This window comes from Malus domestica, chromosome 17, assembly GCF_042453785.1.
Source record: "Malus domestica chromosome 17, GDT2T_hap1".
NCBI classification, from domain to species: Eukaryota; Viridiplantae; Streptophyta; class Magnoliopsida; order Rosales; family Rosaceae; genus Malus; species Malus domestica.
Window position 1 is genome coordinate 996,892 of NC_091677.1, and position 20,300 is coordinate 1,017,191.

The 20,300-nt window shown below is 35.6% G+C and overlaps 3 protein-coding genes across 8 annotated transcripts; 1 reads left to right on the top strand and 2 right to left on the bottom strand.

Moving 5' to 3' along the window:
* Positions 1-581: 581 nt before the first annotated feature.
* On the top strand, positions 582-4,565 carry LOC103404222 (uncharacterized). 2 transcript variants are annotated; one of them, XM_008343117.4, is made up of 3 exons: positions 582-1,799; positions 3,658-3,795; positions 4,202-4,565. In XM_008343117.4, exon 1 carries the CDS (start codon positions 840-842, stop codon positions 1,734-1,736), a length of 897 nt encoding a protein of 298 aa, XP_008341339.3. In that variant the 5' UTR covers positions 582-839; the 3' UTR covers positions 1,737-1,799; positions 3,658-3,795; positions 4,202-4,565. The 2 variants fall into 2 exon arrangements, with proteins under 2 accessions (XP_008341339.3, XP_008341335.3); XM_008343113.4 differs by lacking the exon at positions 3,658-3,795.
* Positions 4,566-7,696: 3,131 nt separating this feature from the next.
* On the bottom strand, positions 7,697-11,298 carry LOC103404221 (thymidylate kinase). Of its 5 annotated transcripts, none has more exons than XM_008343110.4 (7): positions 10,964-11,225; positions 10,806-10,862; positions 10,253-10,612; positions 9,386-9,497; positions 9,242-9,301; positions 8,666-8,770; positions 7,697-8,087 (listed from the first exon to the last, which is right to left on the bottom strand). In XM_008343110.4, exons 2-7 carry the CDS (start codon positions 10,841-10,843, stop codon positions 7,971-7,973), a joined length of 792 nt encoding a protein of 263 aa, XP_008341332.3. In that variant the 5' UTR covers positions 10,844-10,862; positions 10,964-11,225; the 3' UTR covers positions 7,697-7,970. The 5 variants fall into 5 exon arrangements, with proteins under 5 accessions (XP_008341332.3, XP_008341333.3, XP_070672860.1 ...); XM_008343111.4 differs by having other exon boundaries at positions 10,806-10,855; positions 10,964-11,216; XM_070816759.1 differs by having other exon boundaries at positions 10,806-10,855; positions 11,053-11,199.
* Positions 11,299-16,022: 4,724 nt separating this feature from the next.
* LOC103404219 (epoxide hydrolase 2-like) lies at positions 16,023-19,008 on the bottom strand. Its single transcript, XM_008343109.4, has 3 exons — positions 18,319-19,008; positions 16,573-16,814; positions 16,023-16,479 (listed from the first exon to the last, which is right to left on the bottom strand). The coding sequence occupies exons 1-3, from the start codon at positions 18,793-18,795 to the stop codon at positions 16,230-16,232; spliced, it is 969 nt and encodes a 322-aa protein (XP_008341331.3). The 5' UTR covers positions 18,796-19,008; the 3' UTR covers positions 16,023-16,229.
* Between the last annotated feature and the right edge of the window lie 1,292 nt (positions 19,009-20,300).

Here is a 20,300-nt window from a genome sequence, read left to right on the forward strand (position 1 = left end):
GTCAGAAACACGTTACTATACATTAAGTTTTATAATACAATAGTTCAATTGTTTCAGCGTTTTGGGTTCTGGGGGTTGCTGATTTCAAATCGGCAAGATAAAGAAAGAATATTATAACCCCATTTTTATTAATACCAGCTCTTTGTGGTAACATTCATACTTGTCGAATTGTGCATGTAGTAATTAATTAGTTGAAAGCAATATCAATGTTGTTGAATGTCGATCTTTGACCCGTTTGTCTAATAATTTGACTTGATATTAGAGCCAAAGAGTGAGCCTTACTGCCAAATGATGGGTGGATCTCCTTGGCTCTGCCCGATAATGGTGGGTCCATGTGGCCACATGTGTTGAGTGTGTCCACTTACTCCACGTGGCTGCTGAGTGTGAATTTTTCACGTGTGATAAGCTAATTGGATCTCACATGAGGAGCTTCTTGAATATCCCATATCGACAAAAAAATATATTTAAATTTCTTAACTTTAATTAATATTAATGTCTTTTGAGATAACCACACATGTTGGATTATTTAAAATGTTAATTAACAAGTTAAAGACAATATAAATGTTCTCGCAGTTGATCTTTCGCATGTCTCTCTAATAATTTGAAATGCGTTCTAACCAATTTATATTAAGACATTTCATGTCTGAAGCATTAAAAAATCTCTCCTGGTGCAGGTGGGGGAAGTGCACTGTTTGTTCACGCGCGCTTCCTCTCACGCTTCACGGTTAGTACTTCTGGCCGCCTCCTCTACTAATAGAATCATCACCTGCTTGAGCTACCACTCCGACGAGAGGGAGAAAGAAAGCAAGAGGGAGAAAGATGGTGTAAAGCCGGTTGATATGGAAGGCGGAGAAGGGCGGCGCATGCTAAGATGCGCTGGGGGTGAGCAGGATAAGCATGCAATCATGAACCGGAACATGCTCAGATTCCGGCCGATTGCACCGAAACCGGTGGCCAACGGTGCCGGAGAGGTTGGTAACAAAAACTCGGGTTTGAGTGTTTTGACAAGTGCAAGAAGAAAGAGAAAGTACGTTAGGATTTCCAAGAATAATGTATGTAGGGCGAAGAATAAGGATCCTAAGCGCGTGGTGACGACGCTGCAGCTCTTGCCGGAGAAGAACGATATAGAGAGCTCGTCGGACAGTGGATCCCGGCGTCCTTTAGATCCTACGGTGACGGAAAGTAATAACGATAGAAATAATCAAAATAGTTATCCTGCTGGAAAAGAAGATGAGGGCTTACGCCTAGGAATTCCCATGTGGTTGAGGAATTACATGGGTGGTGGAGGAGGATCAGATCCGACGGTGGGTATGCGGCAGATGGTGGCGATGCAGTCTTGGGTGACGGTGGAGTGCGTGACAGGCACATGCATGAATGCGCACGGTACGTTTGGAAGTGTTAGGACTAGGGACGTGGAGGGGATGAGGAGTGATCTGGAGAGGGACACGTGTCCGGGGCTTATATCGGACGGTCAGAACAGGGTGCAGTGGCTGAACGAGGCTTTTAAGAAGATGGTGAGCCAGCAGAAGTGCGCGGCGGAGATAGCGGTGTGGTTGGTGGTGAAAGAGAAGCTGCCGTACGCGGACGCTTTAGCGTTAACGTGCCAAGTAAAGCTGCAGTACGCGGTGGGTAAGGAGAGGTGCTCTCGAATTGTGCCCTGTGATTTGTGGAGAATGGACGGTGGAGGATTTGCATGGAGGCTCGACGTCAAGGCTGCTCTAACTCTAGGCCGTTGATTTGAAGCCGTTTAAAATTTATATGGATTATCAGTAGATGGAATGGAAGGCTGAAGATCTCAGGTATACACATTTGCATTTGTTTGTATATCTATACATGTATATTATATACATTTGAGTGAGTTTGGTGCAGTCTGTCTTAATTAAGTTCACAAGTAAGATAAACACGGATTAATGGAAAAAATTTATTAATATTTGTGGTGTTGGTAGACAAAGTTAGCTAACAATTTAACTCTAATTTTTGTATCAATATTATACAACATTTTACTAATAAGTCAGTAGAGAGTCCGTAGACAATCCCACTTTTGAGAAACATTGCTCTTTGTACAATTATCTGCTTTTTTAATACAATATTGTTACATTTGTGATCATCCAGTGCCCTAATTATTCAGATTAACAAAAACTAATATTTAAACACCAGGTTAATTAAACTCCATGTCTCTTATACATTTCTTGTTTTAGTTAATTTTAATTTCCTATTCATTCCGTCCTGTCTAGTAATGCAACTTTTAGTCACAGTCATCTACATCTAACCCTTTAAATTAATTGGATCCATCTATAAATAACCATCTGGCTGGTTGTCTTAGATATATATTCTTAGCCAGGAACATGATGTTTATACCAAAAACAGATTAAAAAACAGATTTATATACCAATAGGAGGGAAAACGAAGCGATTAACAAAATACACACACACACACACACACACACACACATATATATATATATATATCTGAAAATATCATCTCTAATTAATCATGGGAAATTCAATTAGTATAAATTGAACTTTTGAACCCTAGCTAGATGTATGATTTATTGTCAATACTTGAAAAAATAGTTTTTATATATGCACATATATAAGAGGAATAACTCCTGTTCCTAGTTTTGCATTTAACAGAAGTAATAAGAAACTATTGTTGCATAATAAACCTAATTGGGAAGAGTACATATACTGTTATACAAATAAGAGACTGACATGAAACGGGGCATAAAAAATGTGGTTGTGACATACTCGTATCTATGTAATTTAAATTATTCTATTCTTTTTTCTGATACATGCATCGACAATTTAAGGATCTCGTTTCCAATAAGTTATTCTTTACATAAAATTTGTATTAGATGGTGAGTATACAATCATTTGTTTTTTTTTTTTTCACTCTTTTTCTTTTTCTTTTATTTTATTTTATTTGGGGGTTGGGGGATTGGCTGGGTGTTATAAAAATAGAATTTCCCCATTCAAGATCAAATCCCCATTCGTTTGCTGATGGGAAATGAAGAACTTACGTTGGTGTCGTTAAACTAACCCCAGTTACTATGATCTTTGAGGGACTTTTTTGGGTGCTCTAGAGTATTCGAATTTCTTCAGGTGTTTTAACCGTTAAATTTTACAATTAAAATATTCGAAATACTGGGTACTTTGGAACACTCAAATTTTTTTTTTGTTCTTTTGGTCTGATAAGTACTTAACTTATGAAGAGAGTTATAGTGTTGCATGTGATTACCAAAAAAAGAAGGGTAACAACTACATTGCAATATTATTACCCATTTGAATTTCCCTTCTTCCGCTTGTTGTTTTATCTGATAATTAACTTCAGTCTTTTCATTCATCACTTTATATTACATGCGTGCATGCCCTGTTAAGGTGAAATAATTGGTTCAAAAGAAAAAGGCCGAAATATATGGATTAGTGGAACCAGCAGGAAGGAAAAACATATATAATATAAATGTTAAAATATTTTTACGTATACTGTATACTTGATGTGATCTCAATTATACAGTTTTAAAAGTGCCAAAAGTTTGAGAAAAAGACATCATATCAGCTAAAACTGTAGCTTATATTCGGATATTTGTCTTACGAAATTGTTTAAGATAGATAGAGTGGACTACCAACAATATATCTACTTAATTAACATAATTAGCAGACATATATGTATATATATATAGACAAACTTTGAAAGTAAGGAGATGGAAGCGAAACTGCTCGAATGAAGGCTCTAGCGAGGAGGGAAGCGAAGCTGCTCGATGACAATGGATCGAAAGAGAGTAGACGACCGACTCGTGTAAGTCACTACAGAAAAATAGACTTTTTGAAGAAATGACAATAAGAAAGAGCGCTTGCACTTGAAGAATATTGAATATAAAAATCATATCTTCTGCATTATTCTTTTAACTCTAAATTAAACGACAATAGAGAACTCACCATAAAAGGCTAATTGTACATCCTCGAATCTCCTAGCTATCCAACCATATGTAGATATAGACTATTTTCTTCTTCCTTCTGTTTGTTTTCTTATATATTTAACTATCCACTGGAAATAGCTAGACATTGTTTTCGTTTCTTGTTATATAATTATTATTATTGTTATTATTATGTAACAGGGTTTAGCTATCCACTGGCATATAATAGTTAATAATGTTTAAATTTTGTTGCTAAACGATAATTAAGTACATTCATTATTGTAACAGGCTTTGATCTTTTCTGAGGAGGTAGCTGGCTTCTCTGGAACTCCGAAGAAGAGTTGAACAGTAGTCTTGAAAGTGTACATACTAGTAAGCTCGAAGCAACCGCGATGAAATCATATATATATATATAATAGAGAAGTGGAGTACGCACTCTTGATTTAGCAGCAAAGCAGCTGCTGATAAAATCCTCAAAGGTTTGAGTACGTACATGCAGAGGAGAGACTGTACTTATTAATGCAGTAATGCATGAAGCTAGCAAGCTATGAAAAAACCCGCTGGTATGTTTATATATATTTTTCATATGCAGTAATGCACACCTTCATATCATCAGAGTGATAGCTGTCCAATAACATATATATTGCCTGTCGATCTGTCTCTGAAGTTTCAATTATTTTCTTAATTAATTTTTCAATTTTTGGTGGATAAGTAGTTTCCTCATCAGCATGCACTAATTAAATGAAAAATTTATAAAATACACACTGATTTGAAACGAAGGGGACAATACAATCTGCTTAGCTAGATAAACAAACAAAACATGAATATACAGTCTGCTTAAGGGATAATTATTATTATTATTATTATTTTTAGGTTTTAGTTTTTACTTTTTGTGCTTGAGATATGGAGAAAGTATATAGGAAAATGGATGAATGAAGAAGGTTGGTGGGAGGGAGATTGAAGAACAACTAAAGAAGAATGAATGAAAACAAAATTTTGAATGTGAAAACAACTTAAAATAATTTTGTGGTTCTTAGTAATTTTATTTTGTGCGTAAATTTTCTTATACATGTCTTCAACATCTATCATTCATGCATCCTTCCTTCATTTTTCTCCCACTTAGTTTTTCAAAATCTCAAACACAAAGGTTAAAAACTAAAAGCTAATTAAATACTAGTTAAAAACAAAATGATTACAAAAAAAATAAGTCACTAATATCTCCAAATAACAAAAGGATAATACTTGTATTTCCCCTTTAGGGAATAAGTTCATTACCCTACTTGCAAATAACTTCTCTTCAGTGTAGAAATTTTATTGGAACTGTCAATATTTTAAATTTGAAGATCATCTTTACAGAAAATCATTCGAATCGGTGATTGTTTAATTGTCCAAATGTATCAAACAATTCAAAGTTGTAGGTACCAAGTAGCATATTCATGATAAACCGTTGAGTTATTTGATTCATTTGGATGACTAAACGATCACCGATTCAAATGATTTTTAGTAGGGATGATCTTCAAAGAAAGATTAAGAGATTGAATGTACCAATTATAAAAAGTTTACAGTGAAAATACATTATTTGCAAGTGAGAAAATGAGCTCATTCCCAAAAGAGAACGCAAGAATTATCCACAGGAAAATATGCCCCATTTTTTCTTCCTTTATTCTCTCTTGCTTGATATTTTTAGTGATCATCACTTCTCAATATTTTCTCCATTCCGTCACATACATCACCCTCCATAACTGACCATCAAGGCTGCATGCAGCCATTGGCTTTCTTCCTTCAGAATCACATCATAATTAAACTTGAAGGCCATTCATTTACCAAAACTTCTTGCATATATGTTGCTCCAAACATTCTTCTCGACTTGTGCTCCAATCTTCTGAATGTATGTGTTCTTAAAACTATATATTATCCATAATTTAAGTACTTTGAGAAGGTGTAATAATTACGAAAGATACAGCGGCTAATTAAATCCTTAACATGTATTACAGAACTTTTAAATGCACCTAATTACTATGTTCAGTTTTTCCATAATTTTGGCCCGTCGATGGAGCTTGCATTTTCACCATATGAAGTTTCTCATTCTCTTGAAACTCTTTCTGATCATTCAAGCTAGGAGATTGTCTGATGTGTCAACTCTCCTTTTGCGTCTCTCTCACTCTCTTGATCGAACATTAACTACTATTTCTTTTTATTCACTTGGGGTGGTGCTATTTACACTCATTTTTACCTTCCACAAACCCCTTGTTAGTTTAACTAATCCTTTGATCTTTGTTTCATTCGTCCCAACCGCCAGAAATTAAAAGGCGTGTGTGAGTGGTAAAGGGGGTGTATGGATAGCACCACCATTCACTTAATTAGTGAAGTGTTTTGTTTAGTTTTTAGGATTGGATTGGAACAAACAATTCATTATATTCAATTCAAGGTTTGTAAATGGAAGAAATGAAAAAATAAATCAATTGTGTTTAGCTTGAAGATAGAATATGGACTACTCATTATAGAACTTATATGTTCAATTCCCTTGAAATAGATTGAAAGCGATAAGTTATTCACCTTCTTTCTAATCTCATTCGAAGTCCCTTAAAATATACGTCGTTGTGTACTTTACATATTGTAAATTATCTATTCTAATCCAATCCTAAACATCAAGCTGATGCCTTAAGCGTTTTGGGGAACCTTGCTAATTAATTGATTTCTTCAATTATTCTCCTTTCGAAGGAGGGAATATATATATTCGAACAATTAACAATACAAAGAAAACATGAGAATATGCGACGATTAAATTAGTCAACTTAATATTTAATCGGAGGAATATCTTCACTGCGTAAATTAATTAAGTGAGGCCACCAAAGCTCTGGTAATTAGAAAAATATACAGATTCCTCCAAAAGCTGTATGATCTATAAAACCTTGACACATGATCTATAAAGTGTATTCAGATACCTCATAAAAAATCTAACCTATAGAACTACGGCACGAGGATAATGCGTTTGGTTGGTGAGAATAATATTTAGAAAGAGAAATTTACTTTTCTTATGTTTGGTCCATCGAACTTGAGTTTCAAGTAACATAATTAACCATTTATTTATCTAATACATTCTTTGATTATGATTATATAATTTGTATTAAAAAAGGCTTCCACAGCCACCGACCCTAGCCTTTGACTATAGGGTCGGTGGCAGCCTCCAGATTTTTGTGATTTATTCTTCTCTTCCTCCCTATTTCTTCATCTATGCTTCCTTCTGAGCTTGTCGCAGTTGTCTGAGCCTTAATTTGTCTCAGCCATTTGAGCCTTGGTCTCAGCTTTCCTACCTCTCCCTCGCTCCCACTCATCTTTTACAACCTATAATCATAAATTAGATCTCGGATTGTTGGGCTTTATCTTGACACCAGACGCAACACTCACAATCCACTGTCGAACTGATTTGCCGAAAAAATTGAACGAAGTGTGGAACAATTAACGTCGGAACAAGGATGTTTTACACACCCCTTTGCCCTCCCCCCTCCTGTTACGTTTTGTGACCTCCCTCGCTTGTGTGGCTATGGATGTTGTGGTTCTTGGTGGATTGATTCTGCACAACATTCACAAATCTAATTTTTGGTTCGGGCGCTCTTTTCAGTTAGGGACGATGTCTTCCTTCGCGGAGCAAGCCTCGGTTACAAATTACAACCCTCGCAAATTCCTGACGCAGGGCTTGGGGCCTCATACATATACATCACCATGTATCCTGTCACTTGTCATGCCATATGTTGAGGTAGAACTGCCAAGACTACAATCAAATTCATTCAAAAGAACTCGCAATCTCGTCTATTTTAGTGAAAAAAAACAATTACGATACATTAATAGTCATGGACAACCACAAACGAAGTACTGAATCCGCGAAACTAAGAAAGACTTTTACCACAGATCCCGCTTTTCGCTGTTGATGGAGTAAACAACACTGAATCAACTCTTTTAGCACGAGAGTAAAATAGTCATACAATCCGAGATGAAATAAGCAGCATTCGACCTTCCACAGATACTAGCGTCTTGCCCTTTCCGGGGAAGAGAAAATTTAACCAGACCAGAGACAAGAGAGGGGTTTCCCTTCTTGGCATGTTTTTACACAATCGAGTACCATCTTTTGCAACTGTTCCTCAACTTCCTCCATGGATGAACAAGCATCTATGATCTGCATCAAGCCAAAACAAATTTAACCTCGGCATAGTATCCACGTAATTCAACTCACCTAAGAATGGTATAATTCGAGAATAACAGTTGCAAACCAAACAATTTAGCAGTGTCGCAGGGTTAGTTGTTTTTGAACAGCTAATGCGATGAGCCTCCGTACTATACAAAAAATTACCAACTTGCAGCATCACTCCAAGATAAACTGTGTACTCAATAATCAGATAATGGTAGCCCAGCCAGCATCTATATAATATATTAGGAACAGATTTCACATCAGTGTTTGTTGGAAAACAAAAGAAAACTTGGGCATGAGAAAATGAAGTTGGAGGAATACGTTTGGCATCACAACCCCACCTATGCTCTTGGTGAGAGTGAAATCTTTTTCCATTTCCGTTCATTCTGTTCCTCTAAATACTTGTTTTAATGGACAACCGTTGATTCAATGTATTCTTTACAGTACAAAAATTAAAAGTTTGAGTAAAAAATTGCATATAGGATGATATGGTCAAGATAGCATCACAACCAGAAGCAAATATCCAAGGTTCTTTAGTGAACTACATGAATGAATCAACAAACTACCTTCCAAGTGGGACCGCGGAGGACCTGATAGTTCTGACCAACCTTCTTCTGAAACTCAAGCTGCTCGTATCTCTCACCTCCATAGCCTCCTCTTTCTGCAGCTTTCTGACAATTATAAATTCATACTTCATATCAACAAGGGGGAAAAATCACTGTGTCGATCTGATTTGCAGAGTAACCATCCAGGCTAATTTGTCAACATCATGCCAGGCTAAATGTAACTAACAGCTCTATTTTCCTCAACAATAAAAGTCAGCATAGAATGAGGACCCTAAGATATCAGTAGTTAGCCATGAAGGGCCAAAAATATACACCCATTATCTATTTTAAGAACCTATTGACTGCAAAATCAATTTGCATACCTAGGAAACTTCTTATGAGGGGCTGTTTGTGCATCTCGGAAGATATGTAAGACCACATAGGTAGCAAGGAATCACCTTAACCATGTTCAATATTAGATATGCAATCACACAGAAAATTAACCGACATACCAAAATCCAGAATTACAAAATATGGGCCAAATCTTCATGTTGTTCTTCCCTAGAATTCAGTGTGAAGATGAAAATGACTACATACCTCAGGTGGTATGTCAAGGTACACTACAAGATCTGGAGCCAATAACCCAATCTCCGGAGCCTGCAAAAGAAACCTCATCTTTTTAATATCCTTATGTACAGAATTTAAAGATCATCAGGGGTAAAACATAAAGCATTTCCCCACCTTACACCATTCAATATCAAGTCCTTTGGCAGATGAAAATGCCACCCCTGAATAGGAATAACGGTCAACGACAAGGGTGGTTCCACTTTTCAATTTGCTCTCCATCAATGATCTACAGGGAAATTATAGATTACTTAGAAAAATGATTTGACCATCTCATTCTTCACCCTAAGAGTGAACTTCAGCTAAAATTGAAGTGCACACACTCTTATAGTAATCAAAATAATTATTAAACAAACTAAAAAAGCCAACGACTATGTCATACAAAATGGGACATGGACTGTTCCTTCCCCTCTTAAACTATTCCTTCCACATTATGCATAACACCAACTAAGTTAAAAATAACAAGGAAAAACTTCTAACTTTACTAAAGTCTGCACAGTCGAAATAATACCCAACACATTTTGTAACCAAACATTGTTCTCATCTTGATCAATTTTAGCCAGGTTCCTGAGAAACCTAAATGCGAAATACACGAGGTCATTACAGATTTTATGTAAATGAGCACTGGGACCTAGAAAAACAGTGCATTTGGATGCCCATGAAGACTAGAAGAATCCTGTAAACATATACAGAAACACTCAATAACTTGTTTCCTCACTATCAGCCATACAACTGAAGTAACTTTTGCTGCTTATGAGTTCATTGTGTATTTTACCGTTACATTGGTTTCTAAACTCATCAGAAACTAAACTCGAACAATGAAAGATTAGGTCATTAAACAAGATTGTCACACAACTCGGTAATCAAAAGAAAAAAAATATATATCTCACTGTGTATTGTCCTGGCATCAGTTAGAAACAAAAACAACAATCAGAAGAAGTGCAATATATAGGAAACCTCACAACAAAGAATAGCATAACCAACCTCTTCTCCCAACGGTTGGCACTAAAGAGTAGATGGATTGTATGATCATCCAGTTGTGATTCGTTGGAAAGATACGAAGATATCATTTTCCCAACACTTGTAGTTCTGTCAGGAAACCGCCACAACTCAGCTGAATACCCTACCCTCTCCAAGTTTTTGACTAGTCTAGTTGATTGTGTTGTCTTCCCACAACGATCCAAGCCTTCAAGAACAACCAAGGCACCTCTTGAATCCTCCTTGCCACCTCTTAGGCTACAGTTCTGATTATTACTCTCCATCCGAATCCGCCTGATAAAATCCTTGTGGGGAAAGTTTGAGTGAAAACCCAACGACCTTCGTACCGCCCTGGCTCCAAATTTCCTAGAGAAGCAAATGCAATCTGTTAGATAAAGCCCTCAACTTCAACCAATTTCGAACAATTTCTGAAATCTATCATCAACATCCATCCTAATCTACTCAAGTTCAAATTTTTCAAAAATGGGTATCAATTTCTAAACATGGCTAGCTGGGAAATGAACCAAAAACACAATAATTTGCAAGCTCAAATTCTTACAAAGCCTTGCAAACAGTAGGATAAGAAGCATGGATCATGTCCCTCTCAACCTACAAACTGGAGATTTAATATTAAAAAGGAAAACAATTCACCAAAATTTGTATGATAACTGTGAACAGAACGTGATCTTGGCTAAAGAAAGAAAAAGGAAAGATTACCTTGAACGATTTGCGCTTCTGGGTAATCAGACTGTCAAAGCAAATGTCAGACAGAAAAGAAAATAACAGTAAAGTAGGAACTTGGGGACCTGTGTGATTTCGCCGGCCAGTACGGTATCCGCCGGGTGGGGAAAGGCGGCAAGTGGGGTTGAGTCGGAGGAGAGTTGCGGCAAGAGGGCTTTGAGTAGGAGGAGAATGGCGGCAAGAGGGGTTTGAGTGGTGGTCTTGATAGAAAGGGTTTTGACTTTTAAAAGCTAACGATACTTTACTAATTTACTTTGGGCTCTTTTTGTGAATGAGAAATTTTTCTTTGTGTCGAGAACATGGTTCATTACTAAGTTTTATAATATAATTAGGTTTTTTTTTTTGAAGTTTTATTCAATTATGTTATTATACTTGATATACCGTATCCATCTCATTCCCAAAATGCAACCATGTCCATCGATCATCTCTACAAAAATCATACATATCCGAAATAATTAAACTATTGTATTAAATGATAGCCTTAGTATTTATATGAAAAGCCGTATTTGTTTATTTTTCCAATGCAATTGGATGTCTTAATAATTTTATATTTGTCCAATTTTTTACAAAAATAATTTATGAACAATATACTAAAATAAAAATAATTTAAATCGTTGAAGAAAATTACAAAAAGAGTAGGATAAAGTCTCTTTGAGATAAGCTTGTTAAGTAACTGCATTTATCAAGCTCTGTAGTAAAAGATCAGCTAAGATCCAGTGTAGGGTCAGCAGAAAACGCATGAGACTCTATCTGGTTTCCCAACCTTGCAAATTCCTTTGCTGGCCATCCTAGCCTTTGCTCTGATCTGTAGACTCTGAGCAGAATATGGTTGCCAGATTTATTTCCCTCCCTCCATGTCCCCTCCCCAAACGGCTTGCCATATTTCCATCGAGGCCTGTCCTTCATCTTGCTTCTGCAACAGAATCAAGGGTTGCTAGGTGGGACTTTGGTGGCGGCTGATTTATTGCTTTTTGTGTACATTTTGGTTTTTTGTATTTTAATTTTAGGGCTTTTTGATGTAGCTACCTCATTTTTTAGATTCTTAGACTATACATCTGTTTCTTTTAAGAATATGATTGAACATTTTCCTAAAATTTTGGTGTCATGTGTATTTCAATTAGCCCATACATTGTACCTAAATTACTAGGCTTGCCATAGGGTTTCCAGTTTATATACCCCAAAAAATAAAGAGTTCCTACATTCTTGCTAACTGATATCTTAGAGTTTGAATCGAAGCAAAAGACTAACGGCTCAAGATAAGAAGAGTTGTTTGTTTTTTTTTTTCCAACGGCACATTCTTCCCATAGTTGAATGTAGCGCAAGTTTTAGATGTTGTACCATGGTCGACGTTGCTATTGAAGTTCCAGGTATTGCTTCTTTAGTTCAAATTATTAGTTGGTTGCGTTGGTTTTGATTGTCTTTTGAAGTCGAGTAGGTAGGTTTTAATTTTTACTGTAGACTGACATCCTCAATCATTTTTTTTTGGTACCACTGTTGAAGTTCAAATGAATTTTTTAATTTGTTTTCATGTATATATTTGATTTTTGAGTCCTCTGATCGGTACGTTTGTTCTTGCTCAGTACTTTGTTTAAATTTTGCTTTATTTCAATTAAATGATTAGATTATAGTTGAAATGGAAGGATTGGTACGCTTTGATTCACTTTGTTAGTATTTAATATGGTAACAATTGGTACGTAGGTTTATCGAGGAGAGAAAACTAACATTTCTTTATAAGAAAATTAATAAAGATGATTTCAAAATTTTGAATTTTAACCAAAAATCATATACTAACTTTATTTAATGGTTAACTCTGAACCAATCCAAATAAAATAGTCAAAAATTAAGTTTCTAATTTTACCCCTGACAACAACACAACACATCGGGCTGGTTTGGTATTGTTGTGCTTTAAAAAAAAACTGCTGTGAGAATAAGCGGTTGTGCTGTGAGAATAAGCGGCTGTGAAATAAATCAGCAGAGTGTTTGATAAACTTTTTTGTAAAAGTGCTTTTGGAAAAGAAAAAAAACAGTCTGATAGTGGGTCTTTTTATTAAAGGAGCACTGTAACTCCGTGTGCTTTGAAAAAAAGCCAGTTTTCCAAAGCTGCAAATAGCAGCTTCAGCTTTTTCCTTTGATTTCAGCTTATTCTCACAGCAGCTTCCAAAATAAGCTTTTTTTTTCAGTTTACCAAACACCTAAAACCCTCACAGCTTTTTTTCATAGATACTTTTTTTTTAAGCACCTCACTCCCAACTCATCCCGTCGTCTGTCCCTCCTCGTACCTCCTCTGGATTTCCTCCATTCATATAAAAAAGACAAAAGTTGATTTTTCCTACCTCTGTTGCATTTCCTCCATTCATATAAAAATGACAAAAGTTGATTGTTTTTTGTTATGTCCTTTAACGCTATTTTGACGGGTATTGATTATTTTGGTGTATGGAAATATTATTAATTAGCAAGTACAAATCATTAGGTACGTAAGGGAGAAGAAAATACTGGAGTCTTGTTCTGAGAGGTAGATTGTCTGCCCTTCTAGTTGTGGTGTCCATCCATGCCCTTCTATCTGTACGGTCACGGTTAAGCCATGTTAATATTTTATATTTTCTTTATTTTTATCTTATTATCTCTAATATAAAATGTTGACGTGACTTAATCGTGACCGCACAAAATAGAAGGGCATGGAAGGGCACCACAACTAAGAGGGCAGACAATCTGCCTCCCTTGTTATGTGTCATTAGTCAATATAATGAAATTTTTAATAAATTTGGTCATTGTAAAAATATGCTGAGGCAATCGCTCCAAGTAAAAACATGCTCTGGAGTAGCTTACATAATGAACCCAAATCCAAAAAATAAAGGGGAGTTCTTCCAAAGAAATACAACTCTAACAAATCAAACAAACAAAAACCGATAGACATCACTAATTAATCAGCAAACAAGAAAATTGTTTCCCTACGAAAAAAGGACACATAAAAAAGGAGCAAATCTTAATCCCGTAAATAGAAAGAGAGACGAAATAGAGAATATGAGAGGAAGAGATGAAAGGGAATGGAAAGAGGAGGGGAGAGATTTTTAATACCGTAAAAAAAATCTACACATTAGGAATTCAATAATTCATATTTTAATTTAAAAAATATCAATAATGAAATGTAATTTAAATTCATCTGGACCGCACAAATTGAATTCAATAGTCCCCATTAACTTATTTTCCTGGCCCACCACACAAAACCAACAGCTCTGATTTCTTTTACACGCTAATCTGCAATCAAAATATTAGCTTTTAAAGGTAGATAATGTAGTAAAATACATTGACGCGTCCGATTTAAAGTAACACTTTGGGATTCAGATTCATTCGACAAAGACAGATATGGTCATTTTCAATTTGCTAGCATTTAAAGCAACACCGGCAATTTGTAATAAAGTGATGTTATCCATATATTCATTTTTAATTTTTATATTTTTTTTAGTTTTTAGTTGTCCAAATAAATGAGTTAAAGAAAATTAAATTACAAAAATTAACAAAAAATGTGTAAAAGATAGAAGATAGTGTGATGATAGCATCCCTTAGAGCAGGTCAATTCCCCTAAGACAATAATTGTCCCGTCAATTGGGCAAAGAGAATTATTACTTAGTACATAGTTTGTGCCCAAGTACATCTCCATCCAACATAAATTGCCTAGACAGTTAATATTAAAATTATTCCTAGAAAAATTAGTAAAAATACAATATTATTTTATATTGTTATATATTTCTACGTTGTCTATGAACTTCTCCATCTCCTCCCTCCTTTTTCTCCGTCAACCTTCAACTTAACACCAATTTAACAACGTTAACTTGAAAGAAAAAAAACCTAGAAACTTAAAGAAAAACAACAGCATCCCCCAAACTATCCGACAACCATCTACCCTAACAAGTCCCACTCGTCGTCGCAAAGCACCTCATCGGCGGCGAAGGTTATCTCTTCGCCCTTTCTGTCTCTTCCTCTCTCTCCAAATCAGAGAAGTGGGAAGGCCAATAATTAGAATCATCTAACTCATATCTCCGCAGACATAACCGGCAACGTTGTTGCCAAAAACCTTATCTGATTGATCTAGCCCACCAACAAATTTATGGGTATTTTGGAACAATTTTTTCTTCTTCTGGGATTTGAGGATAGCCAGTTATTTTTTTTCCTTGGGTTTTTTGGGTTCTTTCTGGAATTTGGGGATTGCCACAATTCCTAAAAAACCATAGAAAACCCAAGATTTCAATTCATTAAAACGTATTGTGCTTTAATTTTTACATAATGTTTTTTATATTAATGATTCTAACCATGCGCAGAAAGTTTCGTGGATCAGCCACGAACCACTCGTTTTTACTAATAACCACAAGTAATTAATTAAGTGTCATATATCTCAGTGATAATTGAGTTTGAAGTATTATTCTAGTGTGTTGTTTTTAAGAATTTTTATGTAGAAAACTCTTAAATTAATGTGTTTATTATTAATTTTGATATTCATTTACGTTCAATGCATGTTTTTTTCAGACTAAATGCATTTTATACTGTTGAGGTTTAAAATCAGTTTTGAAATGATTCACAAGATTTCGATTTTTCTTATTAGACCTCAACATTTGACATTAAATCAATTTTCATATTTTTTCAGACTTGTGAGAAAGTAGGAAAGTGGTCATTCAGTAATGTGACAAAGTGATGCAAAATCGACCCCTATGATATAGGTTGTTAATTTAGTCATAGCTTCGACGCTGCGATAGTGTGTATCTTGATAAGTTACTTCATAAACATTTGAACGTATCCACAATTATTTTAAAGAAAAACTAACGAAAAGTTCAAAAAAACTTCATTTTTAATGAAAAACCCGTTTTAAAGGTATAATGAATAGTGCAAGGGAAATGTATAAATGTGATTTTTCGTTAAAAGTGAACATTACCGGGAGTGTTTTGTTAAAACTCCCTTATTTTAAAGCAACTGACATGATTTTAACTCCTCACAAACCTCTTTATTTTTCAAGTCATCGGACTAACTTAATCAAACAGATAGCTTATAAAATTAAACTTAGCCTTCTTATTTTAAATTACACACATCATCAGTGAGTATTCATGACAAAACCAAACTAGTTTATGGAAGTTGCACGTTGGTAAACAAGGAAACAACAATGTCCATCACAACGTGACTCAAAGTCGGAGGCAAGAAGTGCAGAACTGAAACACCAGTAGGCAGTAGCCGGCGTCGACACAAGGACATACGGCTAATGGAATTTCTTAATGAAGTTGTGAATGTGTTTGCTAATTTCATCAGGCTTTTCTTGTTGCAGAAAATGGGCAACTCCTTCCAACACAATTACTTCTTCCAGAAGCGGCACAAATTTCTTGAACCCGCCTTTGTGTATGAAGTCCTGAGCACCTAGAGAGTTGTAAACTAGGTCCTGGTCTCCCACAACAAACTTCACCGGAACTTTCACTTGAGCCCCAGTCCATGGTGCAGTCAGTTCCCAATTTCTGCATTGTTAAAGCGAATGAAATTAATTAAAACAACGATTACCTTTAGAGTCATCGACACTCGACAGCATAAGTTCGAAAAAAATTACGTACATGTCCAAATTCCGGTAGTAGTTTATGCCGCCGGTGAAGCCCGTCTTGTCAAATTTGGCGGCGTAGTAGTTCACTTCATCCTCAGACAACCAACTTGGCAAGACAATAGGAGTATCTGTGGGATGTCCAAATCCTTTGCCTTTAGGCAGGAAAAGTGGACCAGGATTCCTATATGTTAGAAACTCCTTGATAACTCTTGTAGTGCCCATCTGAGCAAACTCAGCTTCTATCACTCCTGGCTCCTACAAATATGAGTAAGTTGTCCAGTCATAACTCATAAGCAAAGATTGCAATTGATATCCGCGGGTATGCGATTTCAGAATTACATACTAATGTTTTCTTGTTAAACAAACAGTAATATTTTTTAGTAGAATGATAGGGTTAGCAGGTTAGACTTAGATAGTTAGTTGTTATGAGGAGAAGAATCAGTGGAGATCAAATCCGCACCATAATGCAGATGCATGACTGCTTTCACAATATGATAAGACCCATCTACAACAACAATATTTTCGAATAAACCCAATTGGATTATTAGTTCAAATTCGCAGTCTAGTTAGCGACAGAAATATTCATAGCAACTTCAACCTAAAAGAAAAAAATCACAATCAATTACATTACAATAAAATGTTCATATATCTATTTTTATTTTTCACTCATTTTTATTTTTGGCCGTCGGATTAAATGAATTGACGATCAATATACAAAATTTAACAAAAATGAGAGATTAAAAAAGAAATGTGTAAATAGAACTGCTCTTTAAAATATTTACTTTTGAAAGGTAGAAAATGTAATAAAAAAATAATATTATCACATCCTATTTAATATAAAATAACACTTTGGGATTCAGATTGATTACAAAGAGCGACAGATGGTCGTTTTCAATCTGCCAAGATGGTGTAGAAAGTTAGCTCTTTAAAATAAAGAAAAACTAAAGAAAATTGCTTGAAAATTTTGAGTTTTAAAAAGGTAAAGTGAATAGTACTAGGTTTAACTTTTTAGTGTAAAAATATAATTTTTCGTTGCAGTAAACAATATCGGAGACTTTTCATTAAAACTCTCTTAAAATAATCACTTCCAAAGTGAAGATGTCCACACACACTTTTATTTTTCATATTTCTTTATAATTTTGATTGTCAAATGAAATAATTAAAGAAAATTACATGACAAAAATTAACCCTTTAAAAAGTGTGTTAAAGATTAAAAAAAAAACATGTGTGAAATAGCTATACGATATGTTATAGCTTGTATTTAGAGATTAAATTAATAAGCAAAAGCAAACCTCAAGACCTTTTATTACAGTAAAAGAAAGAAATTGAACATTTGCATAACTGCGTGAGTTCGAATTCTGTCGGTAATTAATCTAACATTTATTCTAACTAAATTTGTCAGTTGACAATAAAAAAAACTAAAAAAAACTCAAGGATAATTAAAAATAAAAAAGATCGATTATCCCAAAGTGTATCTTTTTAGTTTTGCGAATCTGTTCCTCACCATTAAAATCTGTGAATTCTTATGTCGATTATTTCCTTTATTCCGGACAAAGAAAAAAGAGTGAGAAGCTTGATGTTCGAATTTATTGTTCTAAATTGAAAGTCGAAAATGCAAATCGGAAGCACAATATGTACCTCACAACTAATTTGAGTAAGGATGATTAAATGTTAATCAAATTGACAATTAGTGACTGATGTGGAATTTTAGGGGCTAAAAAATTCCCCAAAAAAATAAAAAAATAAAAAGGTACAGAACCTGAAATCTGCACATGTAGTAGTCATCGCCATAAGCAGCTTGAAACGATTCGATGAACTTCCTCTGAGGGTTTCGTGGGATGAACTGCACGCTCAAGCTGACCAAGGCTTTGACCCGGTCGGGCCGGAACAGGTAGAGGTACCAAGCGATGACGGCGCCCCAGTCGTGGGCCACCACGAACACCTGCTCCTGGTCGGGTGCAATGGCGTCCAGGAGCGCCACGAGGTCTCCGACCATGTGGAGGCAGGTGTAGCTGGAAGGGGAGGCGGGGGCATCGGTGTCGCCGTACCCTCGGAGGTCGGGGGCTACGACGCGGTAGCCGAGGTCGGAGAGGGCTAGGATTTGGTGGCGCCAGGAGTACCAGAGCTCAGGAAAGCCGTGGACGAAGAGGATGAGTGGGCCATTCCCTTTCTCGGCGACGTGCATGTTGATGCCGTTCACTTGGACTGTTCGGTGCTCTATTCCCTGCGACTCCATGATCGGCGTTTTTTTTTTTTGTAATGGTTATCAGCGAGTGAAGGTGTTTGGGTGATTTTGTGTCATTTTATAGATGGAATCCGGCGGTAACGAATTTTTCGTCGTTTGGAGATAAACAACCTGTTACAACTTACGTGTAATAATGCAATTGACAAATATATATATATATATATATATATATATATATATATATATATATATATTTAATTTCCAATCAATGGGACTGCGGTGCCGACTGCCGACCTGCCGTCCACTAAATAGTGTCCATCTTATCTTTTACTTTATCTTTTTATGTGTCATACCACTTAATTTTAATTTAACTTTGCCAATTTTTTTACATAGTATTATGATGTTGTGATATTCTTCTTCATTTATAAGTAAAGGATTTTAAGTTTTATTCTCGCTAAAGGTAAATTTAAACCACATTGTTGATAACCCATTGAAAAGCTTAACCCACACTTTTAACCCTTAATGTCGTTTGTTTAAAAAAAAAACCAATGAAAAATTAAAGAGAGAATTAGAATTTCTTGCATATTTTTAATATGTTTTAGATTACATTGATTTCATTTTGAAATTTGATTAAGGTGTTTTAAACAATAACCACGTCAACATATTTCTATTCATTTAAATTACATTTCATTATTGATATTTTGTAAGTTAAAAATTAATTATAATATGTAGATATTTTTTTACATGTGGTTTTTTGTACGGAAACAGTTTTATGTTTTGCTGATTAATTAGTGATGTCTATCGTTATTTGTTTGTTTGATTTGTTAGAGTTGTATTTCTTTGGAAGAACTCCCCCTTATTTTTTGGATATTGGTTCATTATGTAAGCTCATCCAGAGCATGTTTTTACCTGGAGAGATTGCCTCAGCATATTTTTACAATGACCAAATTTATCAAAAATTTCATTATACTGATTAATGACTAGAGTCGAAGGCCACAGAACAAGACTCCAATATTTTCTTCTCCATTATGTACCTAGTCGAAGGCCACCAAATCTTCACCCTCTCCGCCCTCGATTATAGCGTTGTCGCCCCCGACTTCCGAGGGTATGGCGACACCGATGCCCCCACCTCCCCTTCAGCTACACCTGCTTCCACATGGTTGGAGACCTCGTGGCAGTCCTGGACGCCATCGCACCTGATCAGGAGTAGGTGTTCGTGGTGTCCCATGACTGGGGCACCATCATCGCTTGGTACCTCTGCCTGTTCCGGCCCGACTGGGTCAAAGCCTTGGTCAGCTTGAGTGTGCAGTTCCGACCGCGAAACCCTCAGAAGAAGTTCATCGAAATGGTTCAAGCTGTTTATGGCGACGACTATTACATGTGCAGCTTTCAGGTTTAGTACTTTCTATTTATTTTTTTTTTGGAATTTTTTAGCCCCACAAAATTCCATAATATTGGAAATCAATTTATCTTTTTTTAAAGACTAATATAACAAATAAAAAGAAACAAATTAAAGACAAACAAATGGAGACAAACTCTCCACCTACCCGATAACC